Source organism: Mesoplodon bidens (genome assembly GCF_964165515.1).
Source record: "Mesoplodon bidens genome assembly, chromosome: 2".
NCBI lineage: Eukaryota > Metazoa > Chordata > Mammalia > Artiodactyla > Ziphiidae > Mesoplodon > Mesoplodon bidens.
Window position 1 is genome coordinate 117,381,905 of NC_138177.1, and position 18,560 is coordinate 117,400,464.

The 18,560-nt window shown below is 34.7% G+C and overlaps 1 protein-coding gene across 2 annotated transcripts in view; it reads left to right on the forward strand.

Annotated features, from left to right (window-relative positions):
• Positions 1 to 6,482: 6,482 nt before the first annotated feature.
• Positions 6,483 to 18,560, forward strand: part of ADGRL4 (adhesion G protein-coupled receptor L4) — a 121,652-nt gene continuing 109,574 nt past the window's right edge. The window contains exons 1-2 of one of the 2 annotated variants that reach the window (XM_081224714.1): positions 6,483 to 6,694; positions 8,040 to 8,189. In XM_081224714.1, coding sequence (XP_081080840.1) covers positions 6,673 to 6,694; positions 8,040 to 8,189 — 172 coding nt within the window. In that variant the 5' untranslated portion in view covers positions 6,483 to 6,672. The remainder of the gene's footprint in view (positions 6,695 to 8,039; positions 8,190 to 18,560) is intronic. The other variant, XM_081224713.1, reaches the window with a different exon arrangement.

Below are 18,560 nucleotides of genomic sequence, written 5' to 3' on the forward strand. Positions count from 1 at the left end.
TTTCTGATTTAAATAGGCAAAGTGAAAGAACACCTTGAAATAGGATATCAACCTCAGGCTTAAAGGGTCAATTATGTGATAATAATTTAACTGCAACTTCTATATTTCATAGCTAGACAATTTCACACCTAAACAATGTCATTACAATTATAGTTTAGAATTCTTTTAATTTTAAACCTATGAGTTTATATCAGGAAAGTTACCTATAAATACCTGAATATCCACTAATGAAAAGAAATTTAAAAAAAAAACAAAAACCTCTTGATCATTCAATGTTCTGGACTCAGCAATCATAATTGTCACAAAAATAAAATAACGTGAGAAATTTTTTTCATATCATTACTCTTTGCACCATAAATAATTTTGTTTACATTTCACAAACGAGATTCATTTCCAAAAGATATCATTTTAAATACATTTTCCTTCTGTGGAACTCCATTCACAGAAAAAAATGTTCTTGGAATTATCACTAACTGATCATCATTTTAGGTTTCCATCACTTTCTTGTAAGTCATTGAATAAAACAAATGTGTTTATATAATTTCATATGACAAAGAAACCTATTTTTATTCATACATTTAAAAAATGTCATTATACTATGTTACTAGAAAAGTAGTAGTATTAGGTATAACTAAAATTTGGAAAAATCAATAACTATTTCAGAATTTTGAAAGAGAAACTAGTGCAACTGGTTTGTGAATAATTTTTGACATATATGAGAACTAAACTCTGTTACCTTAGCCCTTGTTTGACAATGTTAATGTACAAGTTATATGTCAATGATGCCTTTATATTACCATGACTCTGAGAAGAGTAAATGTTACCTTTAAATTTTTTAAATTATTTCTGTATAGGCAAGATTATTTTAGCAATTGGTTGGCTAGAGACAGTACTTTTATATTTATTTATGGTTGTAGATGGAGATGAGGTGACAACTCATGGTCTGATGTCCACCTTTAATAAGATTTTTTTAAATGAGATCAATTACAAATGACTATAAGCTAATGTATTTTATTTAGACCTCCAAATAGCTTTCTGTTTTTTAAACCAATCCCTTCTTATAGAAGGCTATTAATAAAACAGATTACAATAGGAAAATTAAATCTTGTCTGAGATTAAAGTTTTGTGACAAAGTAGTAAGTAAAGAGTAAGAATAAAAAGATAATTCTCAAAGTGGTAGGAAGTTAATAATGATGACCCCTGGAGATTTGAACCAGAAGGTTGTGTCTTCAATATGCATGTTAATAGTAATGGATGGTAGTCAAGAACAAGCAGCTGAAATATGCTGACAGTTTGTAATTACAATATTTAATTTTGCTAAAAAAATTGAGCCATATGGAGAATTGTAAGAAGGTATAATAAACTAGTGATTGAAGAACACAAAGGTAGATGAAATGTAATATAAAGCACAAAGTATTACATACTTAAAGAAATAATTTAAATTACTTGTACATCCTGATGGATTCTGTAACCTCTCAGGATATTATTTTGCACAACTCAATGAAGAAGAACAATCAACTATAAATAAATCAATGCTACAACATGTTAAAAGCATAGCTAAAAAGTACAATATTAAATAGATGGTGATTTTAGCATGGTTTCTATATTAGAAGTATTGCCATTTTTAAAAAGTGCGGTCAGTTTCATATTTTTGTAACATGGAAAGGTTCAAACAAAGGAAAATACATTAATAAAATAACATAGAAGTCAGTTATAATGTAAACAATTAGCATAATGCACATACTTCTCTTTTTCTGGCCAATGCCTGGCTTAAAAACATAAGTTCCTAAGTGTGGGTGCTAATTTATAAATCTTTATGAACAGGAACCATAGAACAGAAAAAAACATACAAAACAGAGAGATTTGCAAATGTTAAACAGAATAGTGGAAAGATTTAGTGGGTTTTACGAAGGCCACTAAACAATTGAACAAACCAGGCTGGGAAGGAACTCGGATCTCCTCTCTGCCGGCCAAGATTGAAAATTACCAGATGCTTTTTGCATCCCCTTTCACTAAAAACAATTAGTACCATAAAAGCTATTTAAGTGTTTCTGTTTGTAGTTTGGGAAACTCAATTTTTAAATTGTTCTTTTAAATACTAACTTGAGAGTTTTTTTTTTTTTTTCTTTTTTTTTTTTGCAGCACGCAGGCCTCACTGTTGTGGCCTCTCCCTTTGTGGAGCACAGGATCCGGACACGCAGGCTCAGCGGCCATGGCTCATGGCCCAGCCGCTCCGTGACATGTGGGATCCTCCCGGACCGGGGCACGAACCCGTGTCCCCTGCATCGGCAGGTGGACTCTCAATCACTGCGCCACCAGGGAAACCCAAGTTTTATAATTAGAAAATTAAGTTGTTAAAAGTGCCTCAATGGAAATGTGTATTAAAACATTAAAATTGTTTGATACAAGGTGTTGACAGACATATAGACTCAATATAGATTGAGAGTCACAACTTACCAGGTAACTAGGTTCAGGAATTGCAGCATCTCTATGCTGACTATTTAAGATCATCAGTTTAACAGTAGACAAAAAATGGTTCCCTACCGTTTGGGAACTATAGATTACTCTACAGTTAACTAATAGTTTTCCTAGCTTTTTCTTTAAATTGAAATGCAAAAGATTGAGATTGGCTATATCCCAATGACATGAAATGTATCTAGAAACCTAAAGACTTTAAGGCAAACAGTTAATCTCCAAAATGAAAGATTTTTCATTTCTGATAAACTTGACTACACACTATTCTAGGTATTTATTAATTTATTTATTCCTTCAATCAGCACCTTTAAAATTACATGCCTATTATCCTCGAGACACTGTGTGAGGTGTCATGAAGGAAAAAATAATTAGATTTCTTACCTTCAAGTTCTAAGAGACCAGGTTAAGAACCATTAATAGAGAAGTTCACCTTGTGGAACCTCAATCCTTATCCATTCGTGGAACTTCCCTTACAATGAGGAACGGATGTCCCACTTTGGTAGAACACTTCTTGGTGTAAACGTTGAGTGTGTTGCCATCCAATTACTCTTCCCAACCTTACATATAACTCAATTATCTTTTTTTTTTTAACCTTTTCGCTGTCATTTTGCCAATTGTACATTGTTAATTCTAGGTTAGACTAAAATTGACTTGTGGTGGGAAGACATGTTTGGTAAACTGTAATCCTTTTGAGGGTCTTATGGGAACAGAGACAATATGAAGAAATGAGGAGCTACCTAAATTTAGAAATTGGTGACAAAGTTTCCATAGTTGAGAAAATTCAAATGATGTGTGAGTAATGATGATATTTAGAGGTATAGTCACAGAGCTGGCCAAACACTTAGAATTCAGTCACACTACCAACGTTCAGGTGAGGAATCAGACAGTCTCACAGAGGCCTCATGAAGGGGGTCCAGAAGCTGCATGTGTTTCTCGTGCCAGTCTCTGGGGCACCATAAATACATCCATGGATAAGGTCTTCATTTTAATTGTGTACTAATTTCCTATATTTGATGCTTTAAATATTAAAGGTACTAAATGCCCAATAGTTCTGAAATGTATGTTAATGACCTTAACAACCCACAATGATCTACTAAGGCAGGCATTGTTATTTCCATGTTACAATGGGTAAACTGGTCCCCAAAGAGGCTAAAGAATCCATTCATAATAAAAATTAGAGTTAAACCCAGGTCTTCACAGTAAATACTTTCTACAGCAAACTTCAACCTGACCAAAAACCTTTCAAGGAAACCTGTTTAAATCCTGGCATCTTACAGACAGACCCAACATAGAACTAATCATGGATTTGATAAGATCTCGCATTGCAGGATGAATGTTTATACTAGTGTATTAAAACTGCAATTAGATAGGCAGCTTAAAATGATTTTACTTCCATGTGTTATATTTAGGCCAAAATCAAGCTCTAAAGGATTGTTATATCTTCAAAAGACTAGAAATGTCTCAGTGTACCCAAATGAAGACCGTTGATAACATTTTAAACTTAAAGTTCTATATTTCTTTGAGAATACTTCTTTAACATATGCTTTTCTCTCACAAGTAAAATATTTGGAATGAAAATTCAATATATTTTTTTCATTAATGTAAAGACAACATATCCAAAATTTTTCAGTTATTATATTTATTTCTTATGAAAATGACTTTGAGTAATAAATTAAGTAATTTTGATTTTTACAAAGAACAATCTTAAAACTATAAGCATCATTAAACACTTCATGCTCACATTTTACTCTCCTGTATTTTCTTGATAAAAATATATGAATAAGCTTTTACTTTTTAATAAGAACACACATGCAAAAAGAAAGTTTGGAAAATATTTTAAAATTGCATTTTACCTCATTTTTGTTATTTTTAAGCAATGAATGGAGAAAAATAATATGTTTTTAAGTTGGTTGTCTTCTATTATCTTTAGTATAAAAATCAAGCATAAGCATGTGTGGCAGATCTATGGTGTAAACTATTTTATGACAGTGATTTTAAACATACATACAGTGTTTCAGTTTACAACATGTCTTAGGAAATAATATATTTCTATATTTATGTCTTTTGAATGATGAGTATACACAATGACTTCATAAGTACAATGCAATGACTTTGGAAAAACTAGCTTCCCATAAATGGAGCCAGGTCTTCAGAACACCTCGAATTTTATATTATAAAACTGGGCTTGTTACTTTTTCCCCTTTGAAGCCACTCTTCATCCTATCTTTCCTCTTTTCGTGAATGGTTCCAACCTTCTGCTCACACAACTAGAAAATCTTCACACTCTGTTTTAAACCTATCCCTCAACCTCAGCAAGTCAACCAGATGTCAATTTTCTTTATCTAATCCTTTCTCCAATCTGTCCCTATCTCCCCCATCCCAATACTCCTATCCTGGTTCAGGCATTTGTAGTCTATTTCCTGTACTATTCTGGCTTCCCTGCCTTTGATGTCTCCATAACATCCCTCATTTAGACTGCTGCCAGAGAGTTTTATTCACTGAATCACTGTCTAGCTTATTAAAAAAAAAAAAAGGAATTTAGGGCATTTAAATCACCTTTCCAGACTTCCTGGGTAGCAATAACTGATGACTACTCATTTTTGCAATACCCTTCTCAGGGTGGTACCACTATAGAAGGTATATAGCAGGGTGACTGAGAGCACCAACTCAGAAGCAAAATAGCCTGGGTCAGCTAGACTAGCTGTGTGACTCTGGGCAAATCACACAACACCTCTGTTCCTCATTTCCCTCATTTATTGTGGGAAGCTCCACACTCAGGAGCTTTTTGTAGGAATTAAGCTAGAAAGGGTCCAGGAAAATGCAATAGAGAGCCAAGGAAATATGTCTATACATAAGTACTTGTATCATTGTGACTTGTGTCACTGTGACCAGTTTTAGCTGTTGCCCCACTATTTATAATCTTTTTGGAGTCCAAGGGCCATGACTTGATCATCTTTGTGAGGGTACTCTCTGTACAAAGTAGACTTTTAGCAGATGTTTGTTCAATTAAACAGAACGTATATGAAATGTGACAAAGGTGTGCCCAACTATTTTTAGGTGGACTTGTGTCAGTGACACAAAGATCCGTTATGTCTTTTCTTTAAATCAGCTTTATTGAGGTATAATTTCCATGTGATAAAAGGCACAATTTTAAGAGATGAGTTCTGCCAAATGCATGCATTTAGGTAACCAGCCTCCCAATCAAAATGAATAGTATTCCCATTACCCCACGTTTCCCTCTGTGTCTCTCTGCAGTGAATCCTCACTCCCCACTCCAACCTCAAGTAACCACTGGTCTGCTTTCTGTCTTATAGATCAGCCTTGCCTGCCAGTTATTTTTAATTTTTACACTAAAAATGTTTCCATGTTTCAACCTTAACGATCCGTATCTATGTAATCAACTCATATGTAGTAACATGAAAGGAAAGCTATACACGATGCACCAGGTGTTCTGGGGAGGGAGCTGGTGAGGAGAGGGGTAAATTTTAGTTGAAAGTGGAAAACAGCATCTTGTACTTCATAGCCATTTAATTCTCGACACTTGTCTTTTCTGTTTGCTTGTTTTTTACTCAGTCATTTTAGACACGATCCTAATCTGTAGGCTCTGTAGGCAAGGCAGAGTATCTTTATTCTACACTCTGGAACCCTGAGTCCCCACAAGGTGCGGCCTCAGTGCTGGAAACCAAGGCCCTGTTGTTTGGATCCAAGTTTCCAGCCTACTTCTGGGCCCAGATTTCCTTAGGGAAACGTGTTACTGAAGAAAAAAAAAAAGAAAAGCTGTGTCCCGGAATTGAGGTTGCAGGGAGGACTCCTGATAGGCAGTTCGGTAGGTTCTCTCGGGGCGAGGTACGCTCACGGGACTCTGGAACGCATTGGCTTTGAGGGCGGCACCCTGAACGCTGCCCGCGGGAAGGGGACAAAATCCCCCCGAGGGGCGCGCGGAGCGCAGCGGGCCGGCAGCCCCGAGGCCAGGGGTGAGGTTAGGGTGGCCTGGGGGCCGGGCCCGGACGTGGCCTGCAGACTCAGCGCTGGACGCGCGCACTCACACAAAAGAGGCCGGAAAGTGGCGGGAGGAAGCGGGCGCGTCACGGGGGCCGCAGCCGGGAGCCTGGCGCGCCCGCCCCGCCGCGCCCCAGGTACACGGCCCGCTCGCCCCGCCGCTCCGCCACCGCCACCGCCACGACCGCGGCGCCGCCAATGAGACTCCTTCCGCTCCTAGGTGAGTTCCCGCGCCCCGGTCGCCCGGCTGCCCCGGGCCAGCACCTGTAGGCTATTTCCAAGGTGGAACTCACGTGCCGAGTGCTTTTGGCCAAGACTCCAGGGGGAATTGACACAGTCCTTCTCAGGATGTTTTTCTCCTTGGCCTTTCAACTCTGGAGTTCGATATTCAGTACCCAGGGACCAAGGCATCTTTTTATTCCTGCTGCCAAAGTCCTCAAAGTCCCAGACTTTGACCTTTCTTCTGATCTTCCCCCTAGACATTTGGGAAATCCAAATAATTAACACTTGTGGGAGGTTTCCTGGCCTTTCAAGGGGACTGCTGGCCCAGACTTTGGGTTCCTTTAAGATACCATTTCGATGATACTGTGCAGAAAGATAATAAATCACATCTTTGAAGCCGAATTAATTCTGGTTTAGACAGTATATACAGCCCTATGTGAGGCTAGGATTTAGAAATGAATGTTTAAGAATCTCTTGTAACCAGATGAGGACAGTTTATCTCGGATGACTGTTTTCAGAGTAATGACTTGCATGATTCATAACTGTCCATCCCAAGCGGGTTTGTCTTGACAAGGCCTAGGACAACAATAAAAAAGGAACGTCCTACCCTTTTCCTTATCTTTTCCTAACAGCCCACAAAATACCATTGCCAACTTTGTTTTCAAAAACTCTGAAATAAAGGCTTGTTCTCTCTTATGCTGCATGTTATTGGTCATGTTTGTCTGGTGTTCCATTTCTGGAAGATGGATCTTTGACCAGTATGTTGAGTTGATTTTTTTCCCCTCTAACGGGAGAAAACGTAAAAGAAACTTTATTATGGAAAAGGCAGAATTTTAAAAGATAATTAGAACACAGAAAAAAAGTAATAATTGTGTTTGTTCTCCTGAATGGTATGATATGTTGCTCTTCATCTTAAAATAACATAGATTTGACTTTGAAAAGACACAAATACTCAGTTCACCTTGATTTCTTTCTGCACAGAATCATTCCCAGGGGAGGGATATTACTTTACAATCATGCAGCTACCTTTAAAAGTATCTCACCTCAAGGTGAAGGGTCCAGTGATGTAAGAATGCTGTTTTCTTTATAAAGCCAAGTTGCTTACTACATTTTAGCTTGGTTGAGGTTTACTTGATAAACACTGAGACTGAAGAAAAGCATTACATTTTTTACTCACTTGGTCATGTCCTGTTATTTACCTAAATTCTCCTTTGGGACATTCTCATAATGCATTTATCTAAATGGAAAGAAAGAAGGATAGTAATGTATATGTCATCTAACTCAACAGTGGGAGAAGGTTTTTCTTTTTCTTTTTGAAAAGGTGTATTCTCTATTTTCTTTAGTGGGTTTTTCCACTTTGCTGAATTGTTGCTACACTCAGAATTGTACCAGGACACCTTGTCTCCCAAATGCAAAATGTGAAATACGGAATGGAGCTGAAGGCTGCTATTGCAATATTGGATTTTCAGGAAATGGTGTCACAATTTGTGAAGGTAAACAATCTTTATTACCTCTTTTGAAGTATATTGTAAGATTAAATTCTGATATGATTGCTTTTTTCTTATCGAGAAGTTAAGTTGTCTTACTTTATACTGTTTGGTTTCATGCTATTGATAAAAAAAGCTTAATTAACGAAATAATAAGTTTAAACTTCCCAGGTCAATATTTATACTTGATTATGGACTTTTGATGACTCCATGCATATCTTATTTTGGGTAAAGATTGCCCTTGAACTTAAGCTGGAAAACTAGGTTCGGAGAGCAGAGTCAATACCTTTAGGAACAAAAGAACAGAGAATTCATGAAGTCCAGGCTATACCCGCAGGTGTTGCCCTCAGATACCTTCCTTAGTACTTGCCTATCTAAATTTGAGAATACCATTAAGAGATTTGAGGTTTTCTCCTGCATACCCTGGATATATACCCCAGAGAGAGAGAGAGAGAAAGAAAATGTTGAAATATATTCTTTTCTGAAAAAGTAGATCCCACTTATGGAACTGTAGGCTAGAGCCCAGAGCAAGAACGCCAGGAAAGTTCCTTCTAGGCTACAATTTAGCCCATTGACTTGATGAACAGAACACTATCCCATAATCAAATTTAAGTGATTTCTTGTCTGTGATCTCCATCACCACCATGCCTCTTCTTTCCTCAAGCTTCACCCAGTCTTTATTCTCTCTTTCATTTTTAGTAGAATCTAGTTTAACTAGGTCAATAGAACAACATTCTGTGTAGGAGAGAGCGAGGAAAAAAAAGTTCCAAGCTATGTAAATTAGTTTTAAAATATAATTAAATGGCAGTCTCAGACTTGAACTGTGTGGTATTACACTCCTAAATGTATTTAAGATAACATGGACTTTTTCTAATTAAACCAGGATATTGTGCATTGTTAATATTGCATGTGTTTGCTTATAGCATAAACAAGTTGCGTCTCGTGATTAAATTTGATAGGCTCTTAAAAAAGGTTAAATATGCAGTATATAGTAAGACCAGACCTCATCACAATTAGTTTAATGCTTAAAAATGTGGAGCAAAACTACAGTTGCTTAATGGTGCATTAGATCAGGCATTTCTGCTTGTACATACAGCCGGGATTTGTAATTTACTATTCTACAAGCACTACAAAATTCTTTCCATAAATAATCTTAGATTTTTATTGTGTATTTAATTGAATGGCATTATGGCAAGTTGATAGTTGAGTGACCTTCAAAATATGGCATCAAACATATTAATGCGCTTTTCCACTAATCATTACAAATTGTACCAGAGTACTTCATAAGCAGTGTTGCCTTTTTGTTATTTAGATACATTTCAAGTGTCATGATTACCATCATTAACATCAATAATTTTTCACAATTTGGACCTTCAGCAGCCAAGCAGTTCATAATCATGTTTTTAATGATTTCTTTTAAAAACACGTCTTCCATTATCCAATGCAATTGTTTTTCCCCCTGCTGTTTAGTCAATAGTCAGCTGAAGGGCAGAAAATATTTTCTGTTGAAAATAAAAATATTTCAAGAGCTTTGGCCCTGAAATTTCTTTTCACACAGAGCACAGTTTGTAATGGGAATTTTTTTTCTTTTCAAGTTCTTCTTAAATTCCCTTCTTATTTAAAGAATGGTACATATACACTTGTGTTAATATTCACTATCTGAAGTTTATAATATCCTCTTAAAACTGTTCAAACAGTGGTTTTCATCTTTTTCACATTTTATTAATCCACTGACAAATTTGGGACACTTTTTTTCAGTAAATATATTTAATATGATTTTTGGAATCAAAACATTGTGTTTTCAACTGCTGACTCGTCTAGGTTATATTTTGGGTTTGAAGAATCTTGTTGGCTTTTTTCATCTCTGAAGAGATTCCCCATCTTTCATTATCTTTCTCTAAGATTGTTAGTAGGTGTCTAAGAAGTCACTGGACAGAATTTTTGTTACTGAAGATGCCTGCTTCTTGAGGAGTGACAATTGTTGTTTTTTGGCATCATTAACATCATCTTCATCATCTTCATAAAATCCGGCTCCCTCCAAGGCATGCCAAATAAATGTCATGATAATAACCCAACCTTACTAAAAGTATTCTGTTCCAAGAGCTAGTTTTGAACAAGTTATTTAGACTTTGGATTACGTGGTCCCACAGAAACCAGTTTTAATAGTAGTGAATTTATTTCACTTAATTATCTTTTTATTGAACAAGTATTTGTTGAGCACTTTCATCATCATCATTATCATTATCACGATCATCATCAGGATCATCATCAGGATAGTTAAGCTGTATTGTTCACTTAGTCCAAGATATTAATTAGCATAACATCTTCATCCGTTATTTTTCCTATTTTATCTATAAGGAAATAGAGTGTTAAGAAGGTTAAGTGAAAATCTCAAGTGACACAACAAATAAGTAGTGGAGCCAAGATTTGTGCCCAAGTCTGTCTAACTCCAGTGCCTGTACTATTACTCACTGTGTTTGACCATAAGGCCTCTGCTTAACAGATACTGCTATGCCCTTGGGTTAAAATAATCAATAAGAAATTGACCTTGATTTCTAATATATCTGAGGACAGTTACAGAACTATGTTAATAATTTGATACAATGTTATAAAAGGTATTAAAAGAGGTAAGTTTGAGATGTGAAGTCCACAGCAAGGAAGCTTTCTAAGTGGAGGTGACATTTATGCTCAGAATTGAGAATAAATAGGTTTTATTAAGACCAACAAAGTGACAGACAGAAGTCAGTCAAAAGGAATCAGCAGTAACAAAGGCCTAGAAGTTGAACATGTGTGTGTGTGTTTTTTTTTTTAAGGAGCTCCAAGTATTTCATGCTGGATATATATCACAGGTATCTTAGTTGAGGGGCCAATGACAATTAAGTCAAGATGTCAAAGGTATGGACTTTATTCTGTTAACAAAAGAAAGCCTTTGGCAGGTATTAAGTAGCTGAGTTACATGATAGATTGTATGTATTAGAAAGATGACCCCATTAGGTAGAGTAAGAACGGATTAGCAAGGGTCAACTCACAAAGGCCATTTACCCAACCTGTAAAACCAATAGTACAGTTCATTATGCTTTATGATCCATCTACCCAATGTACTTTAATCTTCATATCAAGCAGTTGAAATAAAAACTACAGATGCTGTCTTTTACTTACAAACAGTATTATTACTGGTTATAACTAGCTTCTGTTGAACTCCACGCTACAGCCTTTTGCATATGAGAGAAGCAGGACTCTGAAAGCTTAAGTGAGTTCCCCAGTGTCCCAGGCTAAAGTCATAAAGCTAGGACTCAAACCCTGGAATCTCAGCCTTCTCTAAATTACCAAAAATGTCAGCGTATTACCAGTCACCTGACATAATTAGTTTAACACAGATTTTTAAACCAAATTGGTGGAACAGTATCATTTTAATAGGAATTATTTATTACCAGTTTATTGAGGTATTAATGGGAATTTATTACATACTTATCTTTATGCTGACATGTAAGTATATTTTAAGATAGGAAGTGAAAAAGTGTGGAGAAATTTTGGGGTACATCTAAAGGCTTTTGAAATTGTTGATGATGTTTAACTATAAAATGTAGGTATTTTAGTTCTTTAAACATATATTACTATTGTTGTTCCTTATGGTTCTCAGTACATTTTTGGCTACCTTCTAGTTTACAGTAGTTACAAATATAGGAAGTTAAAGATCCCTCCTCCCCCAGGTAGTTATGAAAGTGTTAAAAAAGGGAAGGAATATTAGAAGGGCTGAAAGAATCTTTGGCTACACCTAGAACACTATATTGCTTGAGTTGGAATAAACTGAGCTGTGAGAAGCAAGAAGCAGGAACCAGGGGAAGGATGCAGTGCAGTGCATGTTTGGGTGTAAGGATGGGGAGTGGTGAGAAAATAGTCTCCCTACTCTCATATCAGCTCATTAAGTGGGGCTGTTTTTTGGGAAGTTTCATGGAATGAGAATGGGTAGGAGGAAAACAACTGCCCCAGGTAAGGAGAGGAATGGTCAGGAAGGATGTAATTGACTACCAGTATGCATGTATAAAAATATTTTCAGAGCTTGAGACAAGCCTATTATGAACAACTTCACAAGCACTTTACAGAAAATAATGAAGTCTTGGTGCCTGACTCAGGGAGATATACTGTATGATTAAAAAAGTAGTTTTTCATTGTTATCTAATGACCATATGTATGCTTGTAAAATTCAACTGGAAGAATATCATAATAAACTAGAGAGCAGTATGAGGCTGGTAAAGGTAAAGACAACAGTGTCACAATAGTTATCTAAAGAGCAGAATGTGGGAGAAATATTAATTAAAATAGTCCACTAGCATGAATCTGCCCAGGATAAAATAGAAGTGCTGAGGACATGTGATTGCTTCCATAACAATTTTTTTCTTTAGTAATAAAGAGGATGCTCATCAAAATGGGCAAACCAATAGTCATCAGAACAGATGCAAAGCATACAAAATGTATATGTCATGAATATACACATCAGTTAACACAATTATATATACTATCTAAACTATGTCCTACAAATAATAACTATAACTGTAAATATTTAACCAAATGATAATATCTGTAATAGAAATGTGAACAGAAAAATAACTCTTATGTACTCTTCTTTGCATCAAATCTCAATGATATTTCATATTTAATAATGATATATACATATAGTCAAAGCTATATAACATACATATACCTTTTCACTTTTATGAGCTATAGTCACATTCTGTATGTAAATGATTTTTCAGAACAAACATGCCAGAATAACAAACTAATTGGTATCACCCATTTCTCACTCAAGTAAATATCATTGTCTAAGATGGTTTAATTATGAAAATGATGCTACCAGTGCTTAAAATTTTATTAGAACTCTTACTTTATAATTTATATGTGTAATATAATAAATTAAATTTAAATAAATTATTTAAGTATATATATATTTTTTCCTATCCTCAATGACAGTGAGATTTTGAGAGTGGATTTAATCTTCAGAAACAGCTAAGAGAAACTTTTAACCAAATCTGATGGGTGAAGTGGAAGATTAATTGCCGAAATGGTTTGTGGTTATAAAGTAATATGAGATGAAATATTTTTCATGAGTAGCATGGAACAAAGACAGTTTTTTAAGTTTTGAAATGTTTTGATATTGCATATAATAGCGAGATCACTAGAATAAGTGTACTGACTTTCAAGTTGTTAATTCTCATTGGGATGCTTAAGTTCTTTTATTTGCTTAAAGATAGTTGTATTATTTTCATGCATTCATTTCATAAGCATTATCTGTTCTTCATTCATCCAATTCCAAAGGGGATTGTCAATATCTCTAGCTCTAAATGTAACAAAGATAAACCCAACACATTGTTGAACTAGATTCTAAGTGTATACCAGCTTACTTAGAAATATTTTCGTTAATACAAATATTTTATGAAATAAACCTTACAGTGTAGGACAAAAATGTCATAAAATGTATCAGTGCATTTTGGGGAACAGGTCAAGCATTTTCTTATATGATAAACATCATCATTACCTTTTTAAAACATCATCATTACCTTTACTTATTTCAACAATTGGAATATTCATTTTGGCCCTGTCATTTTTGAAACCTATTCTAGCTTTGAAAATTTAGAATATGGTACCCTTAATAATTTAGCATACCAACATTTTATTTCTGTTACCTGAAAAGATGGTCCATCAGTTTAGTTCTGTCATGATCTGGCAAATTAAATAATCTGGTTACCAAAGTTAGTCTATTTATTGAGTGAGACAGTTGGAACAAAAACAAGGAAAGTTAAAGTTTATAATCATCTTTAAATTGTACTGATATTTAACTTCTGTGAAGTTACATACCCAGAAGATAGAGTGCATCAAAACTGCCTGGATCAGGTCTCTCTAGAAAAGCTATTTTTCACAGCAGCTTCTAAATCTTTTTTGTCTTAAGGCTGCAAATGGGTATCTTTTGAATATTGTTTTCATTTCTCATCTGGCATCATCAGCTCTCCTAGTAGTTCATCTACAACTTTTCTTATCCTTTTACATTTATTACATTTTGTGGTATTGCAACTTAGGAGTACAGAATTGAGTAGCAGCCAGGGCTAGCATTTTCTTTAATTTTTCCCTTTCTCTCTCTCTTTTTCTCTCTGCCCCCCTCTCTATGTCTTTCTCTCTTTTCTTCTTATTCCAGTCCATAGAAGGAGGTGTCTTCTGGTTTTTAAGTAATATTTAAGGAATATTTGAAGATTTAGAAATCTATGTCTCTATAACATTACATCCACATCTTCCTTCATATGTAATATGTTACTAAAAACCCTTGAGGAAGCAAATTTTTTTTTTTGTAAAACAAGTGTATTTTTACATACTCCAGAGGAATTTCTTAGGAAAATGAATACTAATACAAACTTGAAAAAGTATGAACTCTAACGTGCTTCTAGATAGCTGTGTATCAAAATTTTTTTAAATGAGGTGCATATTTCCTTGGGCCTTCTTGTACTGAATGGAAACTGTAACCTGTGTAAAAAATGATAGTCTGAATTAACCCAAGGCTTACATTCCAGGATGCATGATTTCTGTGAACTTCATCCAAATAAATAAAATACCTTTGCCAATTTCAGAAATTCTTTTCCTTGTAACTAGAAATATGACCTCTTTCATCTGTTGACAAGAAGGGTTACACAATAGAGAGAACAAACTCAAGCACAATAATTAAGTAGAACCTCCTCAAAAAATCCACTCTATGAGGTTACAAATTCTTTTACCATATAAAAAGAGAAAAATAAAAGAATAAACCATTATAGAAACCATCTTTAAGCTAGTATTTTATTTTTAAAAAGAAAAGGAAAAAGAACTTGTGTCATTTTTTTGCTGATTAGCTCCACAGTTTTAAAACTAAAAACTCCTCCATATCTCCTCCCTCTATTTGTATAGCACAAGATTCACTTTGTTATAAAGCAGAAGCTAACACACCATTGTAAAGCAATTATAGTCCAATAACAATGTTAAAAAACTAAAAACTTCTCTTATCTAACTTGACAAGGTCATTTTTTGCAGACTAAGTTTCAGGAATCATTTTTCTAAGTTATCCTGTTTCATGTTTATCTCACTGGACAGATATGACAATGAATGAGATACAAACTAAGACGTATCCTGAGATCTTAAAGAAAAGTTTAATATGAATATATGATTTTAGATTTTCCCAACTAATCTATAATGAAACGTGAAAATGTTTCTTCATGTAGAAGTCTCATTTATTTTTGATTACTTTTTAATCAATATTATCTACATGGATTCATTGCATATTTAGAATCAGAAAAGTAATATCAGATAACTAATGGCACAGAGCATTAAAGAGAAATAGTAAAAATCAACACAGAACTTCTGAGTTCTAATATCAATAATCAAAAATACTTATTCAAATTTCTGTGTTAAATCAATCCTAGATAAGATTTACTATCTGATTTGACATTATCAGAGTGCTGGGCTTTTTTTCAAATGAAGACTATCAATTTGTTTTTACTGCAGGCTAAAATGTTGATTCATCATATATATATATTTATATTTATATACATCATATAATATGTGTTGCTGATAAAGCATCAATAGCAATAAAATTGAATATCATTTTTCTAGCATTAGTTTTCATTTTTTGCATGAAAAGTGAACATGGCAGTTGTACCATCTTATATTTTATGTTCAGTCATATCTTTAGGATCTGCTAGGAAATTTAAATGAAGTGAAAATTGTGCTCTAAATGTAGAATTTTCATACATTTTAAACCTCTGTTACTTTTCAAGAAAATATTGGCATAAAGAAGAACAAAGGAATTTGGAGATAGCAACTTTAACACCATCGAGTGACTCACTGAGTCTCAAATTTTTTGCTTTGCTTATTAAAATTCTATTATTTTGTCAATATTTTAAGATTGCTAACTTCATTTTACAAAGTTGATGATATTTCTTTTGTTGTTGGGATGTCAGTTTTCTACAGTCCCAGTTTTAATAGGGCATTAGCATACTTCATAGCCAATTCCCAGTTATTTTGGAAGCAAATTAACCAGCCTTCTGATTATCCATTTTCACATTATTTCTCTTCTTCTGTACTTAGTCTCTTTAATGCTTAAATAAGGAACTTCAGATTTACAGCTTATTCACAAAAAAAGTAATAATATTGATATTAATTTGACTGCTTTCTCTGAGCTACAATCTATTCTAAGCGCTTTACATGAATTTATAAATTTAATCCTCATAACGACTCTGAAGTAAAACCTAGTATTATTCTCAATTTATAGGTTAAATAATTTTCCAGAGAAAGTACCTTCAAACAATCTTCTCATATGATCCTCAAACTACTATGTGAATTAAGTCTGCAAATAATTAAATTGAATCTCATTAAGAAAAAAATGAATTATTTTGGTTCTACCCCTCCTACCTCGATTCTGCTTTTTTTGTGCTACATTATCAAAACAACTGATAAAAAGAAAAAAAAATGTGTGGTGTGTATATTTATGATACCTTAGGAATAAGTGCAGAGAAGTTAAAACTATTTACAAGCTTTAATAGCTTGATGAAAATCGTAGGCCAGGAACAATTGTTCAACTCCTGTTTATCTATCTCTTTCAAGCCCAGTGAATTAAAAATAAAATCAGTGAAATCAAAGGAGACTCATGAGAAGTCTACAAATTAAGAGTGAACTTCTCAAAGCAGAATCCAGTGCTACAAATGGGGGTAGTTCAATGTACACAGAGAAGGCTTCAGTGAAGATGGTGTCTTTTCCCTGTGGTGGTCATATTCTTTACCCTTCCCAGAAAGAGAGTGGAAATCTAGGTGATTGGTTGGGACATTATTTTCCTAAAGCTGTACAGATTGGTCTCCCTATTTCCCTTTGGTGTTTGCTCCCAAATAGAGCCAAGAAAATAATCTCAAAGGAAACTTTGTCATCTGCCTGTCATCACTTAAGGTGCAAATTCATACCACCTTTCTGCCCACTCGCCACCTATGCTACCTGGAATAATGCCTGAAACTTGCCCCACCCATGTATACAGCAAACCCAGAACTCTTGCGCTAAAGAGGTTGTAATTGTCAGGCAAAACCTGGGCCATGGTACCTGTGATAATCAACATTGTTCTTTAGTTATAAGCATAAGGGTCTTTTAAGGATAACCAGTGATTGGAGAAAAGCCAGAAATACAAAACAAAGATGAATAAATAGAACTGGCCTGAAAAAGATACTTTCTAGGGAGAGAAAAGAGGTTGAAGGAAAAACTCCAGTTGATACCCTCAAAGAGATTCTCAAAAAATTTGCATCCTAACAAACAAAACAAATAGAATAGGCTTCTGTGTGTGAAAGAGCTATTATACCAGAAAAAATACTTTCTTCTTTGGTATATCCCATAACCTTTGTGCTACTCAATTCCTTGTACCTCCTTTATCCTTTTATTCATCTCCTTTCATAGAAATCCATCAAGACAATAAGCTGGTAAAATTGTCAGTAATGCAAGGAATTCTTAAAAATCACCAGAAGATTGAGACTAAAGTCTCTATTCCTGGGTTTTCTCTCCTATGAAAATGATCACACACCGAACAGGGAAACTACAAATTTCAAATTTTCTTACACATCAGTAGAAGATACCCCTGGACTGCGTAAGTCAGGATATTCTTAAGTTCATCAGCTGAGTACAATCCCCCTTTTTATAATAACCCAATTTCACCCCCTTTGTGATCTTTTCCATTATCTCTGCCTACACCTCTCCCAAATTACTCCCCTAGTTTATCTCAAAGGTGAAACAGGGTAGTCAATGTGTCTTTTGACCCTAATTCCATGATTTGCTGGTAATTTTTCACATTATAATGTCATTAATATGGGAATAGAGCCCATACTTGGTACCCAGGAATAGTGCATTGTTGTTGAAGAACCTCTGCTCCATTTGATTGAACTCAAACTTTGTTTTTGACTTACTTATAAATTCTGTGGTTATAATATTGTAATTATTTGCAATTTCCAACCTATGTTGTTTGTTTTCCCTGAGTAATTTCCTGAATTCACGGGCTACTACTCTTGATAGTTCATACAAAAAGATCTATTTTTCTCCTCCAATAAAATATATTTATCTTCTGATCTATGTTACTCCCAAATTGAGGCAATAATGTGCAATAAAGCAGCAGAAAAATAATACCCAGAGACTGCAGAACTAAAAGGCAAAGATGGAAAATACGAGAACAACATGGGGAACCTAATATTCATCTAATAGAAGTCTTATTAAAGTAGGATCAGACAAGATATAGCAAAGGAAATAACAAAAGATATAAGACAATTTCCCAGAGCTTAAGAAACACCTGAGTCTTCAGTTAAAAGAGCCCTCTAATATTCAACTGTCTTTTGC